At 43.9% G+C, this 17,580-nt stretch overlaps 3 protein-coding genes across 5 annotated transcripts; 2 read left to right on the top strand and 1 right to left on the bottom strand.

The window, feature by feature from the left end:
* Window positions 1–97: 97 nt before the first annotated feature.
* On the top strand, window positions 98–6,160 carry LOC139345298 (thrombospondin type-1 domain-containing protein 1). Its single transcript, XM_070983900.1, has 7 exons — window positions 98–207; window positions 1,091–1,485; window positions 1,583–2,243; window positions 3,417–3,578; window positions 3,677–4,097; window positions 4,196–4,736; window positions 4,836–6,160. Exons 1-7 carry the CDS (start codon window positions 156–158, stop codon window positions 5,472–5,474), a joined length of 2,871 nt encoding a protein of 956 aa, XP_070840001.1. The 5' UTR covers window positions 98–155; the 3' UTR covers window positions 5,475–6,160.
* A 149-nt stretch (window positions 6,161–6,309) lies between these two features.
* Window positions 6,310–8,668, bottom strand: fgl1b (fibrinogen like 1B). The gene is made up of 9 exons (XM_070983901.1): window positions 8,531–8,668; window positions 8,346–8,432; window positions 7,846–8,113; window positions 7,488–7,647; window positions 7,254–7,351; window positions 7,012–7,100; window positions 6,794–6,919; window positions 6,625–6,689; window positions 6,310–6,490 (listed from the first exon to the last, which is right to left on the bottom strand). Exons 1-9 carry the CDS (start codon window positions 8,534–8,536, stop codon window positions 6,310–6,312), a joined length of 1,080 nt encoding a protein of 359 aa, XP_070840002.1. The 5' UTR covers window positions 8,537–8,668.
* A 1,158-nt stretch (window positions 8,669–9,826) lies between these two features.
* On the top strand, window positions 9,827–17,547 carry tpte (transmembrane phosphatase with tensin homology). 3 transcript variants are annotated; one of them, XM_070982916.1, is made up of 19 exons: window positions 9,827–9,929; window positions 10,346–10,436; window positions 10,571–10,651; window positions 10,750–10,797; window positions 10,890–11,051; window positions 11,650–11,769; window positions 13,775–13,874; window positions 13,960–14,023; window positions 14,153–14,217; window positions 14,396–14,456; window positions 14,547–14,628; window positions 14,788–14,876; window positions 15,068–15,129; window positions 15,235–15,315; window positions 15,617–15,722; window positions 15,811–15,908; window positions 16,004–16,099; window positions 16,201–16,271; window positions 16,373–17,547. In XM_070982916.1, the coding sequence occupies exons 2-19, from the start codon at window positions 10,390–10,392 to the stop codon at window positions 16,473–16,475; spliced, it is 1,536 nt and encodes a 511-aa protein (XP_070839017.1). In that variant the 5' UTR covers window positions 9,827–9,929; window positions 10,346–10,389; the 3' UTR covers window positions 16,476–17,547. The 3 variants fall into 3 exon arrangements, with proteins under 3 accessions (XP_070839017.1, XP_070839020.1, XP_070839018.1); XM_070982917.1 differs by lacking the exon at window positions 9,827–9,929 and adding an exon at window positions 10,015–10,029; XM_070982919.1 differs by lacking the exon at window positions 10,346–10,436 and having other exon boundaries at window positions 9,850–9,929.
* Window positions 17,548–17,580: the final 33 nt, after the last annotated feature.

The raw sequence follows: 17,580 nt of genomic DNA, 5'->3' as shown, positions 1-17,580 counted from the left end.
TTACAACTGGTTGCTGCCTTCTTGCGGACTATTTCTTTATTCTTAATTTTTTTCATTTGTGGTTATTTTGTGTTTTGCCTCTGATTTATAGAGGTCGGGGTGGTGGAAGAGGACGGTCATGTGGTGTAGGAGAAAGCAGAGGCACGGACATCGGAATGCCTCAGGCTGTCTCACTGCTGCCCTTTCTGCTGGCGCTCATGGGATACGGTGAGTGTCACCGAACCACCTTAATAGCATCGCAGCTCTGATATTAAAATCACCTGATCAAGAAAACAGTTAAATTGGGGTCTACCACACAGTATTCTGCCATGTGCCCTCAGTGAAATGGGAGAGGGTTGAGTTGAGCTGAAGGAAAGGAGCGAAGGGGGTAATGGAGGGTCAGCCTCTTCCTCTTCCTACACCCGCTTTGCTTTGTGAGGATGTGAGGTCTGAGCAACAGGATTTACACACCGCACCACACAATAGCTCTTAAAATAATGTGCTGCAGCATTTTTGCTTTTTCCCCTGGTAATGATACTGTACGAATATGCTGCTAAGCAATTAACTACTAATTGCTGAAGATATTGTGTGTATGAGCAAATTCCATCATTTGTGGCTGGAAAATCTATCGAGAGGCCTGTACTTTACATGACTTTATGAAGGATTTTTTTGTGTGATGCACAATTATGCTGCCAGAAGTAGCACTATGGAAAAATCGTGTCACATTTCACCCAGACTGATGTCTAAAATTTATGAGATTTCCAAATAAAAAGTACATTTGACTTGAAGTTTTCCTACAGTCCAAACATAAATTAGACAGTTTCATGAGTCACTGTTCACACCTAAACAGATATTAGGACATATGACTCTAGAAAATGTCATGTTACTGAATCACTGCAGTCAGTTCAGCCTGAAATGCACCCTGTGGGCATCAAAACAGACAGTCATGTCAAGAAAAAGGCAGGCAGTTGATGTAAAGAATACACAAAGAAACAATAACAAAAACATCTGTGAGACCACATTTACCCATGGGCATCCTTAAAAGTTAGTTCAAGACACATGAACAGTCGCTAACATGTCATATCTGACTTCTGTGCATCCTTTTCTGTAGCGTTTGCGGGGCTCAATATCTGGCCCTCCTTCCACATTGCCCTAAGCAATGCCAGTGTATTTGTGGACTTCAGCACAAAATCCAACGGCAGCACCGTCCGCAGCACCAGCCTCTCTCTGGTCAACACAGAAACCAACACCACCCTTCTGACGAGGACTCTTCCCGACAACCAATCGGCCGGTAGGGTGGAGTTCAACTGCTCTTGCTTCCTGTATGCGGGAACTTTCCGGTTCCTGCTGAGGCAGACCAGCATCTCTGCTGTTTCTCATGCCAATGGCACAGACGATAAAAGCACAGAGAGCACTACCTGGTGGTGGAGTTCAGAACTGCAGGTGCAGTGGCCCACCTTCCACATCGCTGTGGAGAGGGCTGGAAACCACTCAGGATCTTTTCAGGCAAGACAAACTCCATCTCAATCTGAAGTTGGTTTAATGTGCTGCAGCATGACGACCAGAGTGATTAACACGCGATTCTTCTTCTGTCCCTCTCCAGGTTGGGATATCCACTAATGAACACTTTCAGGCTTGCTCCAGCGGCGTTGACTCCGCTCTCTTCCTAGAGGTCAGCTACATGGAGTACAACCAGATCGGGCGAAACAGCATCGACAAGGTGCGAGCTCGCACGCGACACCCGATCAAACCCCTCCGCTCCCAGAGTGTTGAGCTGGCCTGCGCCTTCCCCTTCACAGAAAGAGACTTCATACGAGTGGCCCTGCGGTCTCCTCATACAGCACAGGATGTGAAGAGCTCTGGAGCTCTCTACCTGTCTCGTATCTTCTCCTATAAGCTGCTGGTGGAAAATGGCAACGCTTACCGGAGTGGCTGTGAAGGGACCATGACTGTCAGACTGATCACCCCACCTTGTGCTCACATCAGTGGGAAGGTGTTGCTTTATAAGGATGCAGGTCTTGGAAGAGGAGTTGCCGTTTCCTCTGGCACGGGAGCAGGTGGAACAGCGCTGCTGGGGTTTGGACCAGAGGAGCCCTCTTCTCCTCCCTTGGCCTTTAACTGGCTGACGCAGGGAGAGAATGAGACAGAATTCAACTGCTCTGTGTTTTACCCGGGAAGGAATAAGTACTGCTTTCGCTTTGTTTTCAACTTCAGTCGCTCCCCTAGTCCTGCACAGACCTGTTTGGTGGTTCACAGGAGTGCAGGTGAGATTTAAGAGATCACACATTCACATTCAGTGGCTGTCAAGAATACATTTGCACTTTGCTTCTGTTTGTCATTTAGCAGTGTCAGCGGCGCAGGGGTGCAGTGATTTATTCAGTAAGACCGGAATTTTGCTCTGTTCCTCCAGATTTTGCCAAATAAAATCCAGTCACTAGCTGAGAAATGGCCTCATTAAAGAGCAGACAAGAGGCCTGTTTTGATTTAATGATGGCTGAATTCCATTTAGTTGCTTTGTTTGGACCCTGAAGGACCTGCTATTGCGCCTGCTGGCTCATTGTAATTTCTACGCTTTTACTACTACAATACCAATTCTGAAAAAGTTCTGATGCTGTCATCAACCTCACTGATTTTTGTAACTATAAGCTTATTCTGAATTTGATACCAGCAGCATGTTTCAGACAAGCTGGGACAGGAGCAACAAAAGAGAGGGAAAGTTGTAGAATGCTCCATAAACACCTGGTTGGAACATTTCATAGGTAAACAGGTTCATTGGTAACAGGTGATATTGCAGCATGATGGCAGCATAGTAAAGGTCTACGTCCAAAATGACATCAGTCACTTTCATGGTGTATTATTGCGCATTGCGTAAGTCAGTCTATTTTAGGGCATGCAAGACTGAAATAGTCATCTTCTTCTTTGTTGATAGTGTGGTGGAGGGGGACCAAGTATGTCACAACAGCATAACAAGATCACACATTATTCATGTAGTGAGATATAGAGTTGCTACACTGAAATTTTAATAGTATGTTATTAAAATGCAGTGTGCGGCTGAGCATTATCAAATGAAGATATGAAAGCAGTGGCTATATTTAAGAACACTTCAAAAATTAAGTGGAACATCCAATGAATGACATGCTTCATGGTCATGTTGACACATTAAGCATAGTCAGTTCTAACTATTCAAGCAGGGAGTAAATCACCAACAGCTGTCACATCCTCATAATAGAAAGACGCTTGCAGCTGTGTCGGGGCTTTGTCTATTTTGGGGATAAAGCACTGACTGGTTGACGTCATGTGATATGATGGTTGACCCTTCATCAGCTCTATGTGGAAGGGTCTGACTTTTTTTATTCTTCTATTGGCTTATTCACAGGCTTGTGCTGTAAACTGACCAATTTTTCTGCAATTGAGCATATTTTTCCATTTTTCTGCAGAGTCATGGGGCCCGTGGCAGCCATGGAGTGTGTGCAGTGTGAGCTGTGGAGAGGGGGTGAGGGAAAGAGTGCGTGAGTGTTTGCTGCCCTCAGGTGTGGGAGGGATGCAGTGCACTGGCATGGTGAAGGAACAGTCCATGTGCTCTCTGGAGGACTGTGCCGGTCAGTCTCTTCACCCCTTATGTCCTTTTTTTCATTTCCACTCCCTCCTCTTTCTGCAGAATTTAACTTTTAACACAGTTGTCTCCCTTTCTTCCCAGTATTGCCTGTCCCTTCTCCGTCCCTCTCCCCTACACCTGTCGGAGTTGCACCGCTCGGTGGTAACATGGTCGTGGTGGTCGGTATCTCCCTTTGCCTGGCTGTGATTCTGGCAACTGTTGTGGTGACTGTGTGGAGAAAGTTTTGCAAGACCCCTCAGTGCAGCTCTGTCCGCAGAGGGTCCATGCATTCCCCTGGAGGACGCAAGCTCTCTGATGAGGCCTCCATTTGTGGCCACAGCCTCCAAAGACCCAGCCTGTCTGATGGCCATGGCCCACTTGGGGCCATGGGTGTGGGTGCCGCCCAGAAAAACAATGCTGTCCTGGGCAGTCAACCTCTCCCCCATACCCTGGTGATACCTGTCTCACAGGACCCAGAGAGGCTGTCCCCCACAGGTCAGAAGATGTTGCCAACAATATTTGGGTATGTTTAGAATATTGCTTACTTTCATCGCACATAGAAAATTATTGTCAGACTTATTCTGTCACTCCTAAGTCTGAGAAAATACTATTTCTCTCAAGGTACCGATTGGCTCAGCAGCAGTTGAAAGAAATGAAGAGGAAGGGGTTAAAGGAGGCCACACAGCTGTACCATGTCTCTTCAAGCCCGGTCCATGACACCTTGTTAGAAACGTCAGCTTCAGCCACCACCTCCCCCATCCCGACACCAACTGGATTCGCTCATCCCGCACTCCCTTTGGGCCTCCAGGACGACACCAACCACAACCATTTTCGTATTGCAGCTCCCTTTTCTGAGCCTCCAGTGCAGACTTCTAGGGTCATGCCGGACAGACTGAGTCCCAGAGTGGAGCTGGTCTTAGGTCCTCACGCCTCCGCTCATGCAAGTGGCGGCAGCTCAAAATGGCGTGACCGCACCGCTGACTGGGTGGAGATGGTGGAGAGGAGCGGGTTAGGAGGTTTCAGAGGAGGAGGAGATGCAGGGATGGGAAACTCCTGTCATAAGAATCCAAATTTCCGCAGGACCTCCAGTTTTAATGACACCAAACCCCAGCCTCCGCCCTCTGCACATTCCAGACAGTTCAGAGAAAGGAGCATGACCCAGGTCACCTGTCCAGCTTTATTTATGTGTTCATGTATTGTACGTCATATTTGTGGAGGTCTGTTTAAGCCTTTTTAATTAACAAAGATCAAATCTTTTCAGGTGGGATCTCGGACCCTTCCTGAAGGAAGTTGTTGGACCAAAGGAGGATGGGAGAGGCAGCCATACCGCTCTTACCCCATTCCAGAGCACGGGGCTTCGGAGTGGACTAAATCCAGACCTCAGAGAAATGACCAGAGGAAGCATTGGATAGAGACAGCTGTTTCTTCTCACAACAGTGAACTCAAACACACGGGAACCAATACAAACAGCATTTCAGCATATGCAAAACACACTAAAGCAGACCTCAGTGGCACTGGGGAAAGGCAAAGGAGCGGTGAGACAGAAGGTGGAGTGGTAATCTCAGGGATTGGGGGTCCAGCCACAGGGCTCGTCAGCCTGAGTGTGGATCGCGCAGAACGGGCCGAACAGAACTGGAACCGTCGCGGCCCATCGCCGATCCAGAGGAACATCTTGGCTCGGAAATTAAAGGAGGCTCAGTCCTGCTCTGGGGCCAAGGGGCGGCAGCGCAGCTCCACCTTTAGTGTTTCATCCTCGGAGCAGAGGAAAGGTCGCTGCCACTCTCTGCCGATGTCTGGAGACTACAACAGCAGTGGCGGCTCGCCCTACAGGCTGAGTGAGGCAGAGCAGAGGATGCTGGACCTGGATCTGTCCTCAGCATATACAGGGGAGGAGGAGTAGACCGGTTTGTCGTACCACACCAGGAAGGAATTGCCGTTTCTTTTGAACCTAAAAACCTCTCTGCTACATCTGTGACTTTTACACATACATAAACACAACACAAACACGCACACACATCAATGAAGATTATATTGTATGTTGGTGAAATACATTAAATTGCTTTTTTTTTTTATTGTGTTATTATTGTGTTAATATTTAACATTTTGATTGGAATTATATTTGAACATATTTTTGTCTTGTTCAGAGTTGTTGTTCTGTTTGTAGGTTTCATTGTATATCAGCTGCTGGCACAGTGTTTACCATAATAAGTCATATTTCTCATGGCCTTGTACTTACAGCTATATGCACTGTTAAACACAAACATCAATGACAGTATTCAATACACTACAGAAGACAGCTTAGTCTTATCGTTCTGCACTGCTGAACGTGCTGCTTTTACCATGCTGTGATCAATCAGGCCCGTTGTACAATACTGCAGTGTAGTGAGAACCACTCTCACTATGATTTAGTTCACTGTTCTAATTTGTGTGTATAATATCAGCAATATCAAGCATTTTTCATGTATTTTCTGCAAAATGCACTGAGCAGTAGTATCCAGTTGTACCTAGGACAATCAAATATGAATGTCGGTGAGGCATTGTGGCTGAGATGCTGTTTGTTTTTATTGTTTGAGTAATATGATACACTTTATAGAAAGCAATGCTGACTGGAGAACAGAAGATACTGTTGAATTGCAATATGATAATAGTTGCAAATAATGAGGCAAAGGGAGGAATTAAAATATTAAGAGTGTAAACATGACATCAGCCTTTGCCTCATTCACCCAGCCTGGTTTTTACATTTCCCCCGCTCCACTCCCCATGGCGTCCAAGAAAACCAAAGGTCGCACCTTCATGGTGGCATGTCGAAGGGAATACCAAAGGCCCTTCCAGGTCCCCCACACCACACCATTGTCATACTGGCCCTTGTACTTGCCCTTGCGGTAGAACTTCCCATTTAGGTTGGCTGCATGACATCTGTAGACAGTACACAATGTCAAGGGTGTAGCATTTTTTAAATATAATATATTATAAGTGTGTCCTCAGCCTGACCAGTATGGTTCTTTCCATGGTATGGTAATGATAATACACACTTGTTTGAAAGGTCTCACCTGTTGAACCACCATCCTGCCTTATTCTCCTGAGCACAGCTGCCCTGAATGTAGCGGTCATTGTCCTGTCAATAAGCATTGCCATCATCAGCGTTATCACTGTCATCATCTGCACAGTTATTAGCATCATAAAAATGCTAGCTTAGAATAGTAAAAATCTATTACTCACCTGATCTCTGGTGCTGAACTGCATACCGTTGAGGCAAGCAGACCAGTGCTCCACCACCCCGCCACCACCAGTCAGAGCATCCCCAGCTTGCCCACTATACAGTTCATACTGGAGACGATACTTGTCCTGGAATAGGTGTAAAAGCAATGTCATATTAATAATGTTTTTGGGGAATCGCAGTTACTTTTGAGATAAAAAAACAGAACTGTTGTTCTTACAGCCTCATCTGCGATCCTGAAGTTCTCATAAAATGCATAATTTCTCTTTCCATCCCAGTCCATTAGCTCTATCTTCACCAGGTTCTGACCTTCAGGGCAAAGAAATGTGAGCAAAACATGAGAAAAAAGCAGCAAAGCAGGGAGAACATTTAGACCCTGTAAAACAAGAGTATTAAAAAATAAAATGCCACTTTTAAAAGGAGATGCAAATGAATGATTCTGGGATTTTAATAATTTCTGACCTTCTGAGAGTAGAGAGTAAATGTGCTCATTCCCCAACCAAAACTCATCATTCCACAGTTTGAAGTCACCAAAGCCATCTCTGTAGTCCACCCAGTCTCTGAAATGAGAATTGGGCAGATTTTTCAGCTTGCGGCTCTATCAACACCTACATTATACTCTGGGCTTTGCAAGGATTTGGGGATCTAAATATTTTTAAATATACTGCACACGGGCTACTCTCTCTGATTAAGCACCTGTTAAAGTCAACTTTTCCATGCCGACGTTTCTGAAACACTGTCCATCCTCCTCCATCTTCCATGTCACAGTAGACCAAAAAAGGCTCCTTTTGTGATTTGGGTCTGATGCGGTAAAATCCACTTGGTGGTCTCAGTCTGTCAAACAGCTCAGAACAGTCTGAGAGGAATTGAAAAGGCCTTAAATATTACTTATTATTATCGTCACCATTATTTACTTACTACTGTTAAATCATCCACAAATCTCAGTGAATATTAAATAATTTCCAGAATTCTTTAATGCACTGCAGACTAATTTAAACTATAATTTTACTATAAATAAACACCCAAACACTGATATGACGTGAGCATTTCTTACCTTTGTCGTGGACAATTACACTGCCTGCAGGTGGAAGTGGTTTCATTAGTGCCATATCAGTGATGTCTAATGTCCCACTGCTGTTGTGGTTTGCACCGGGGCCTGTGTCAGCTTCAGGTTTAGTATTAGGCACAGCGGATTGAAATGGCTTGAAGTATTTGTGCATCTGCAAATGCTCCACCTGCCAAGTTGCTATCAGGAGTTTATTCTCCAGTTTCCTTATGCTGCTCTTGAGAGCTGCGACCTCTGGCCCACAGAACTCCGTTGCCTTAAATGAGAAAAAAAGATTTTCAAGTCATACGTGTTGCTTTTACTTTCTTCTGGTACCCAGAGAGGGGGCAGTAAAAGCATAGCGCCTTGGACTGTCTAGGAATGACAGTTCTTAAACAGCCCTGCCTATAATCTACGCTTTTCGAACCACACATTTTCAATTTGCACCGTCAATCCAAAAACAAAGAGAGACACCCCGAAGCCCTCAAAGAGTGCGATAAGCTACATACTGACAACGCTGTGGAAAAGGCCATGGCTGGTCGCACCAGAGCCAACAACAGCAACACTCGCACGAAGCCCTTCGCTGCAATATCAGTCTGAAATCATAAATAAAACACAGATTGAAGAATAAACAGATACTGATGTAGAAACTAAGATTTGTCAGACTTTAAAAACTCTGCAGCACAAGCCTTACCTTCATTTCACACCGTCTCGCCTTGTTTTCTCCAGGTTCAGTGTTCTTTTCCTCTAAAGATTTGTCAGTATTATTTATAGGCTGGGCTGGTTCTGCATGGTCCACATTAGAGGATTCAAACTCGACCAGCCTTGCCAAACACTGAACTCAAGCCAGTTTGTCCTTTTCCTCCTCTATCAAGCATTCTAGTACTTGGAAAGACAAGCTGATCCCAGACCTCATGGACAAAGGGTGTTGAGAGTATGCCATTCCTTACATGCCTGAAGTACTGTCCTTATTTTTGTTTCCTTTTTTGGTAGATAAAACCTGTTGATGTTTTATTATTGTGCTTCATTTCACAGAAATCAATTTGATCCTCACACCAAGGGTTTAGCTGAACATGTGGGTCAAAATCAACCATATAAAGTCAGGAAAATTGTTCCAAGTAATGCAGAAGTTAAAATAAAGTGATAGCCAAAATGGGAGAAAGTGTAGCTCACACTACACAAACGCTATAGAAACTGACATATGAGATACTGAGAGAAAACAACCCAGTAAAAAAGTAAGAATATGAAGAAAAATGGATTTTTATCCAAAGACCTGAAGAGTCAGTTCACAGCAGCATGAACTAAAGCAGAAAGTCCTCACATTGATATAAAAACACATTGCGTGTGATGGCGACATGGCTCCCCCTTGTGTTAGCATTTGGTTACTGCTTAAAAAATGTTTTGAATAATCATTTTATATTTTTATTTTGGACAATATTCATTGTGTCTAAAGTGCATTTTTAACTACGTCATTTCTTAAAGCCGTGTTATTTAGGCGTCATTGAATTTTTATTTTTAAGTTCGTTTAAGAAAAGCCATTTGAAAGTTTGTTACTGGTGTTACAGCCTGCTGTTTCGCCTTCGTTTGCTTTAAGCAGCTAAAGTTCAACATAATGCTGTACTTTCTTTTTGTCATGATAACGTTATACCTTTTCCTCGCAGCCATGTTTGGACTGTGGAGACGAAGCTAGCTGGCGTTTGGGAATGTAACGTTCAATTAAAACCAGATGTTACAGAGAAGACGGGGATGAGAGAGGACGGAGCAGCCTGTTGTCTCAAATAATATGTGTAGCTAATCTTTAAAAGAAAGCTCCGTAACAGTCACAGGAAGGTGATGGTCAGGCTCAGTCCGCTGTGGTGTCAAAGTGGGTGTAAGAGGAAAGATGAGTAAAGAGCAATAAGGGGAAAGAAAGCGCTTTGCACAGAGCTGCAGGAAGTCCGAAACCGCTACGTTTGCACAAAACGACGAGGAAAAGTGGATGGACTGAAGAAAAAAAAACTCTACCCGGTTAACCTTTGAACCGTCTCTCTGTCTTCACAAGAAGAAGTCACAAGACGAAGTCCCGTAAAACTCCACGAATGACAGCACGAAAGGTAAGCGAGCGGTCCGTTTAGCTAGTTTTGGGGGGCTAATTTGGTGTCAACAAACAGTCCGAAAAGAGGACTGTGTGAGGGGAAGCGGGCGGTTTGTGTGGTGAAATGTTTCTCTATTTTTTGTCCTCTTTTTTAGACCTAATAGTGAATCATTGATGCTTCACTTTCTCAAAAATTAACTTGTTTGCTGGTCGGTTTTGCATCAGGACACTGGCTCCTGGATGCTGATGAGGCGTTCAATGATCAAACCGTTTCTTTCTTTCAAGGAGTGGATTTACGTGCAAGACTAACGTCAGTATTTCAGGGCAGGACACAAAGTTTTTGCCCTCTAGTCTGTCTCTTATTTTTCCACATTGTAACTTTGGAACAACGTGCTGAACAAGGGGAGTTTTAATCTGTCTACGCTTCGCATGCAGAGACCACAAGTTCAGGACAAAGCGAGGAGGGAGACACACACATCATGTCCTCTGTCTATTTCAGTCCAGGGTCGGATTCAGGTGTAAATGGGTGAGGAAGATAAAGTAACTAACATGGGAGGATGAACCTTTTTTCTGTTTGTTGCTGTATATGTGCTGTCGTCTCTTTTCATCCTACCTTTTGTGAAGTTTACCCTGTCTGTCCTCTGTCTTTCTGTCTGTTAGAAACATTGCAAAGATGGAAGATGCTAAAGTGGAGATTGATGATGGAAAGGATGAGACGCTGGTGCCAGACACAATGTATCAGTAAGTCTGAACAGCTTGGACCACAGACAGTTTTGTAAACTCGATTCAGAAGCACATTTTCTGGCTAACATGACTGTGCAATCTTTCCTCCTTTGCAGCAATATCCGGACGAAGATTACACCTTTTGTTATGTCCTTTGGATTTCGGTGAGTGTGTTTTGGGAACTTTTTTGCTGAAATGTTGGCTCATCTAGACTGCTGATGACCAGTTTTGTGATGCTGTCCGTCTTTTCCTCCAGTATCTTCGGAGTGATACTGATCCTAGTGGACTTTGTGCTGGTTATCGTGGACATCTCCCTGCCAGCCAAGAGCAGAGATGTTGGGAATGCCTTAGAGGCCGTGTCCCTGCTCATCTCCTTCTTCTTTCTCGTTGACGTTCTCCTGCGGGTCTATGTGGAAGGGTGAGTCAGGAAGGAAGCCACAGAGTTCATGCATGTTTGCCTAATTTATGGGATCTCAGCAATCTCAGTCTCTTTGTGTTTCCTGTTTTCTACATTGGGTGGTGGATGCAGTGTCAATATTTGTGCAGTCTTGTTGCAGCCTTCCAAATAAATCCTACCTTTGTGAAGCTTGTTTGCTGACACTTTTAATAAGGAGTTTAATTCAGGACTCAGATTGCAAGATATATATTATAACTGCATCCAGTATTCAAATGTAGTGAATCCACATGTTAAGTTACCTCTGCACAGCTGCTTGCCTGTGAACGTTAGAGCCAGAAAAGAGTGAGGCAAACGTTCCCAGAGTTCTGTGTCAGCAGAAATCAAGAGTGATTAGCTGTTAAACAGGAAGTTACAAAGAGGAAGCTGGACAGGAAATGTATGGCATGTATTCAGATGGTCCTTGGGAAACATATTGATTCAAAGTGCAGTGGGCGCTGAGTATAAACGCTCCGCTGCAGTGATGTTTTTCATGTGGATTGAGATACTAGTAGTTGTATGATCTGCTTTTCTCTGCTGCACGTTAGTCGTCTCATGTTGTGTTTATCTAACCACCTTTCAGGTTCAGAGTTTACTTCAGCTCCAAGCTGAACATAGTAGACACCTGTGTTGTGGTAATCACTCTGGTGGTCACCATGATCTACACCTTCACTGATCTGTCTGGAACCAGTCTCATCCCCAGGTACCTACTTTTCCCTGCATTCCCAGCTAAATACAGTTGCGTTAGACATCTGGTGACTTTGTAGTGGATAAAGCATGACATAGGTACATAGAAGCTCTCTTAGATGTAGCTCTGAGTACCTGGAGATCCATTTATAATGATCCTCAATAGTCCACCCGCACAGGTGTTTTCACTAATGTTGCCTGACGAGGCCTCCTCCGAGGACTGTGCACAAACCAATCAAAAGAGTTTGGTGACATCATGCAACTCCCAGTTTAGCTTCACTTGACTAAAGGTCTAATCAGCCTGGATAATTGGAAACACCTGTGTGTGTGTGTGTGTGTGTGTGTGTGTGTGTGTGTGTGTGTGTGTGTGTGTGTGTGTGTGTGTGTGTGTGTGTGTGTGTGTGTGTGTGTGTGTGTGTGTGTGTGTGTGTGCAGGCCTTTAAGACTACTACAATTAATATAAATATAACAGTGTGGCTCATCCTCCTGTAGATGGAGAACCCTGCTGTACAGTCGACCCTTTAAATACTGCAAACAAATCCTCCTTTGGGAGCACTGTTTACTGTTAATGTATCACCAGGGTCTAGGCAATAAAAACACTGCTGCTTCCTTGGATTTATTTCATGGTGAAATGATACATGCACTACGTTTACATGCAGTCAAGTAACCCTTTCATAACCAGAATATCAGCAATAACCTGGTTGTGCACTGCCATGTAAACACCAATAACCCGAATATGACCCCTGGGTTACTCCTTTTCTAACCCGAATCGGAATATCCCCATTGAACGGAACATTATTTTGTGTTCTGCGCATGTTCTATTTGCAAGGAATCACGCATGTAAACAGGTTATTCTAAATGTTTCAGAAACTGGAATATTGACCATAACCCGAATATTGACTGCATGTAAACGTAGTGAGTGTTCCTCTTTCTGAACTTCTCTAACCTCAGACTGGACCATCAACAATCAGTGCAGTGGACATGTAAAAAAAAAAATGATTGAAGATCATATTCTCCATGTTTTCAAATACTGATTACTAATATAATATTGATTTCAACCATATTCCTAAACCTGAATGTCACCTTACAGCAGTGTTTCTCAATTCTGGTCCTCGGGCCTCAATGACCCCCACGTGTTTTAGACGTTTCCCTCCTCCAGCACACCTGATTCAAATGATCAGCTCGTCATCAAGCTCTGCAGTGGCCTGATAACGAGCCACTCATTTGAATCAGGTATGTTAGAGCAGGAAACATCTAAAACATGCAGGGCAGTGGGGCCTGAGGACTGGAATTGAGAAACACTGCCTTACAGTCACTACTTAACATGCAGTCAATATTCGGGTTATGGTCAATATTCCGGTTTCTGAAAACATTCGGAATAACCTGTTTACATGTGTGAGCAATCAGTGGTAATCAATTGGGATATCCCACGGACAAGGTGTCGATGCACGGAGAACGTCATGACGCAGCATGCGTCATTTCAGCTTCTTCTTCTTGTATCCAAAAACAACAACAGCAACAGCAGCAGGGCGGATAATGAACAGCCAGGGCTGGTGCTGACCCACCACCAGTACTTGACACTATTCTGACTCACTTTCTTCATTCATGGAAGGCGAGAACGTGAAGAAATAGGAAGTGGAGCCGGAGCTGTGCCATCCATATCCATGCTACCTGCACTCAAAAGACCAAGATTCCTTGCGAATAGAACATGCGCAGAACACAAATTAATGTTCTGTTCAGTGGGGATATTCTGATAGGTGTATACATGACCAAAAATTTGGGTTAGAAAAGGAGTAACCCAGGGGTCATATCAGGTTTTTAAAAACCAGAATATGAGCATACTCCGGTTTTTCAAAAGGTTTATTGGTGTTTACATGGCCATGCGCAACCCGGTTATTGCTGATATTCCGGTTATGAAAGGGTTACTTGACTGCATGTAAATGTAGTGAGTGTGTAGAGCGCCATAGACCCTATTATTGTTTTATTATTTAAGTTGTTTTTTTTCCTTCGTTCTTCATCAGGGTGGTAACGTTTCTTCGTGTCCTGAGAATACTGATCCTGGTGAGGGTTTTCAGACTGGCAGCTCAGAAGAAGGAGCTGGAGAAGGTCACCAGGAGGATGGTAAGGCCGAATCACAGGATCACTGTGGCATCAAGAGAGAAGATGTGTACTACTTCCTGATCACTGACTTGTTATTTTTTGTCAGATTTCTGAGAACAAGCGGCGCTATCAGAAGGATGGATTTGACCTTGACCTCACCTATGTCACAGGTAGTTGTTAGATGCTGTATGACACAAAAAAAAACGTACATGCATGTAAGAAAAAACATCTAAAATCAATCACTAAAAGTGACACCCTTTAAGAAGTGGAGCATTTGTTTGCATCTTTACCTTCTGTAGACCGTGTCATTGCCATGTCCTTCCCCTCCTCTGGGAAGCAGTCATTCTACAGGAATCCAATCAGAGTAAGTCAAACCTAAAATGGGTACATGCACGCTAAATGAGCCCACCTCCATCACTCGCCTGTCCCCAATTTAATAATTTCAAAAAGAATCCATTCATAGGCGCTATTGTTACAAAGAACTTCCAACGTAAATGAGACCCACAGACCTAAAAGTATATACACCTTCTTTATCTGTGCAGGAAGTGGCGAGGTTCCTAGACACTAAACATGAAGGCCACTATAAAGTTTACAACCTGTGCAGTAAGTTGGCACCTCCTCTCGTCACGCACTGCATTCCCTTTTTATGTGGAACGGCACAAATCACATCAGTATCATGTTTTTGGTTTCCAGGTGAGAAAGGCTACGACCCGCAGTTCTTCCACTACAAGGTTGAACGAGTGTTCATCGATGACCACAATGTCCCCTCCTTGGAGTGAGTCACACTTTCTGCTGCGACGTGTTGTTTTCGTTTCACCTCCTCCTTCCTTTTTGCCTGTGATTGCACTGGAACGCTTCAGACTGCAGCTTCACGAGAAGGCCTTCCAACTTGTATCAGTGTCTTCATCATTGCACGTTCTACTGTCTGTCCCAGGGACATGCTGAAATACACAGCAAACGTGAGGGAGTGGATGTCCGCTGATCCCCAAAACATCATCGCTATTCACTGCAAAGGAGGGAAAGGTGACGCCAAAGATTGCTGCTTGTTTCGTTATCATTGGTGAATTATTTGAGATGAACATCAGTTTGGTATATAGTTGTTGTGCAACTGTCACCCTTAGTTTACTCTCTGCTGACCACTTAGTGTTATAGTTTTGCATTTTTCATTCATTTTCATATCAAATAATCCATAATACTACTGCTCTCCTTCACAGGACGCACAGGTACTCTGGTGTGCACCTGGCTTATTGACAGTGACCAGTTTGAGAGCGCACAGGTGCGTCTCTTTAATTTTCAGATTAGTTCAATCGAGGTTCAACGATTCGGCGAAACATTTTGAGACAAGGCTACTTCCTTACATTCATTTTCGTTTGTGCACCAGGACAGTCTGGAGTATTTTGGTGAGAGGAGGACAGACAAGAGTCGGAGCTCCAAGTTTCAGGGAGTGGAGACTCCCTCTCAGGTAAGAACGAGCCACTCAAGGCCAAAAGTAGAAAAAGGTTTTAATAGAGGACCAAACTTAAAAACTACTCCGTGTAGAATTCAAAATCAGTCTGACTGGCGCCTCCTAGTGGTCAAACACTAATCTGTAGCAGCAGAGTGTGATTCACACTGGATACATGTAGTATATATACATATATGTGTGCAGTATATGTTTACATAGAGTAATTTTACTTTTCCTTAATCTTGACAGTTTAAGATTTAAATGCTTTCAGTGCTTTGTTTTAAATGTTGTAGCTCTGTTGTGTGCGTGTGAACCACAGAGCCGTTACGTGGGGTACTACGAGGTCATGAAGACTAAGTTCAACAGACAGCTGCCTCCACCTAAAAGCCTCAGGATCAAGAGCGTCCGCATCCACTCCATAGCAGGTAAAACACAGCAAACCAGCAGGACACACCTTTACATACCTTTTTGTGCCTGGGTTAATACCTGCTTTTTCCTTTTGCTCCTACCCAGGTGTGGGTAAAGGTGATGGCAGCGATCTCAAGATGAAGATAATTGTGAAGAAAGAGCTGGTTTTTCAGTGTGTGTGTGCCAAACAGGAGAATTGCACAGTACGTGTCACACACCTGGAACATGCACACCTCACATCACACCACACTGATTCATTTGTTGAGTGAGTGATTAACAGACTTCTGCTGGGTTTAAGGTATTTCCTGATGTGGGGAGCAATGCAGCCGTCATCAGCCTGCAGGAAGGGCCTGTCGTTGAAGGGGATGTGAAGGTCATGTTTGAATCAAGTGCTGTGAGTCGACATCTTTTTAAACTACCTATGGAAGGAAAGCTGGTGTTCATCCTGATTGTCCAATCATTCTCTTTATCTCCTGTTTTCATCTCTCCTTTTAGGGTCTGCCAAAAGGATATGAAGATGTTCCGTTCTACTTCTGGTTCAATACTTCCTTCATAGTAGACAACAAGTATGCTTCTGTTGCTCACATGCCATTATTTTTGTAGTTCTTGACTCGAAAGCTTTCATATTCTTCTTTGGCATTAATGCTGACCTCTGAACTGTCCACAGGCTGTTTCTGCCCAGGGAAGAGCTGGACAACCCACACAAACCGAAGACCTGGGACCTGTACAAGGAGGACTTTGGTGTTACTATGTTCTTCACAGAGCCATAGTAAAAGTCCTTTAGAAAGATTACAGGGATTTGGGGTTTTGCAGTGGGGTTCTACAAGGTACTTATCAATGAATCAGTGTATTACCTACAGTAGATGGAGGTCACACCCCCAGTTAAACTGAAATAGATTTTTAGGTGGGCATACTTCATGTGGCTAAGATATGTTTTGTTGCTGCCCCCGTCCACTGCAGTAAACTGGTCAGCTTCCTACACAGGTACTCCTGCTCCGTCTCCAACTGAAGGCCATCTACTGCAGGTAATACACAGTTGAGAAGTACCTTATACAAGCCTCCTTAAGAAAAATATCCCTTTAAGAGGATAAAATGGCTTGTTACAATTGCATGATTTAACAATGGATGGTATGCATAAAATGGTAGATTGAACACTAATTCAAGAAATGAATGAGTGGCATAAAAGCACTTGTGTTTAAATGTTGTGTGCAGCGGGCGTGTCCACTGAGTCAAATCATGCAGACTGCAGCGTTGCTCTGATGACTCATGGCAACTGAAATCTATAATGCGGGATATGTGAAGAAAGGACCGTGAAATAACTACTCATGTCTACCAGTGAATCAGTTGGAATCTGTGTGTGTGGTGACTCCTTTGAGTGTCTGGAAATAAAATGTAAAAATCCCAGACAGAATCAGAAAAACATTTGCACCTGATGAACTGATAAGATGAAAGTTTGGGCTTGATGCAGTCCATTTCTCCAGTTTTGAAACTCTTCCCAGTGCTATTATCAATTCATCCCCCTTTGAAGCACTCATTTAAACCTCACATTTTTAAATGCACTGTGTAGCTATTGTTGTATGCACCAAGTTGTTCATTTGTAAAGACCAACGGAAGGAAATATACTCTGTGGCAAGGGGGGAAACCGCTGAAGTTAACCAGAACACATGATGACACGAGTCAGTTACGAATGTGCTAATAGAAAAGATGTCACACAGCTCCACCTCGAGTCAGTCGTGGAGGCAGCAGGCCTTACTGCCTCAGCTGATTACATGGGTTTTAAATCCATGGTGTACCTTCTGTTTTGTTGCCCCAAAATAATATTAAACATCCTTTTTAATTTGCAGTCAGTATTTTTCCCCCTCACAAACAGTAGTG

This window comes from Chaetodon trifascialis, chromosome 16 (assembly GCF_039877785.1).
Source record: "Chaetodon trifascialis isolate fChaTrf1 chromosome 16, fChaTrf1.hap1, whole genome shotgun sequence".
NCBI lineage: Eukaryota > Metazoa > Chordata > Actinopteri > Chaetodontiformes > Chaetodontidae > Chaetodon > Chaetodon trifascialis.
The sequence above is the reverse complement of the archived record's forward strand: the minus strand, read 5'-3'. Positions and strand labels throughout refer to the sequence as shown.

Bases quoted from the DNA above. Each gene is read 5' to 3' on its own strand.
- LOC139345298 (XM_070983900.1), top strand. From the start codon at position 156: ATGCCTCAGGCTGTCTCACTGCTGCCCTTTCTGCTGGCGCTCATGGGA. The intron at 208-1,090 runs GTGAGTGTCACC...CCTTTTCTGTAG, and splicing joins GCTGGCGCTCATGGGATACG to CGTTTGCGGGGCTCAATATC. The intron at 4,737-4,835 runs GTCACCTGTCCA...AAATCTTTTCAG, and splicing joins GAGAAAGGAGCATGACCCAG to GTGGGATCTCGGACCCTTCC.
- fgl1b (XM_070983901.1), bottom strand. The intron at 7,352-7,487 runs GTGCTTAATCAG...TTCTCATTTCAG, and splicing joins GGAAAAGTTGACTTTAACAG to AGACTGGGTGGACTACAGAG. The intron at 6,920-7,011 runs GTAAGAACAACA...CACCTATTCCAG, and splicing joins TCAGGATCGCAGATGAGGCT to GACAAGTATCGTCTCCAGTA.
- tpte (XM_070982916.1), top strand. From the start codon at position 10,390: ATGTCCTCTGTCTATTTCAGTCCAGGGTCGGATTCAGGTGTAAATGG. The intron at 15,130-15,234 runs GTGCGTCTCTTT...TTTGTGCACCAG, and splicing joins ACCAGTTTGAGAGCGCACAG to GACAGTCTGGAGTATTTTGG. The intron at 15,909-16,003 runs GTACGTGTCACA...GCTGGGTTTAAG, and splicing joins CCAAACAGGAGAATTGCACA to GTATTTCCTGATGTGGGGAG.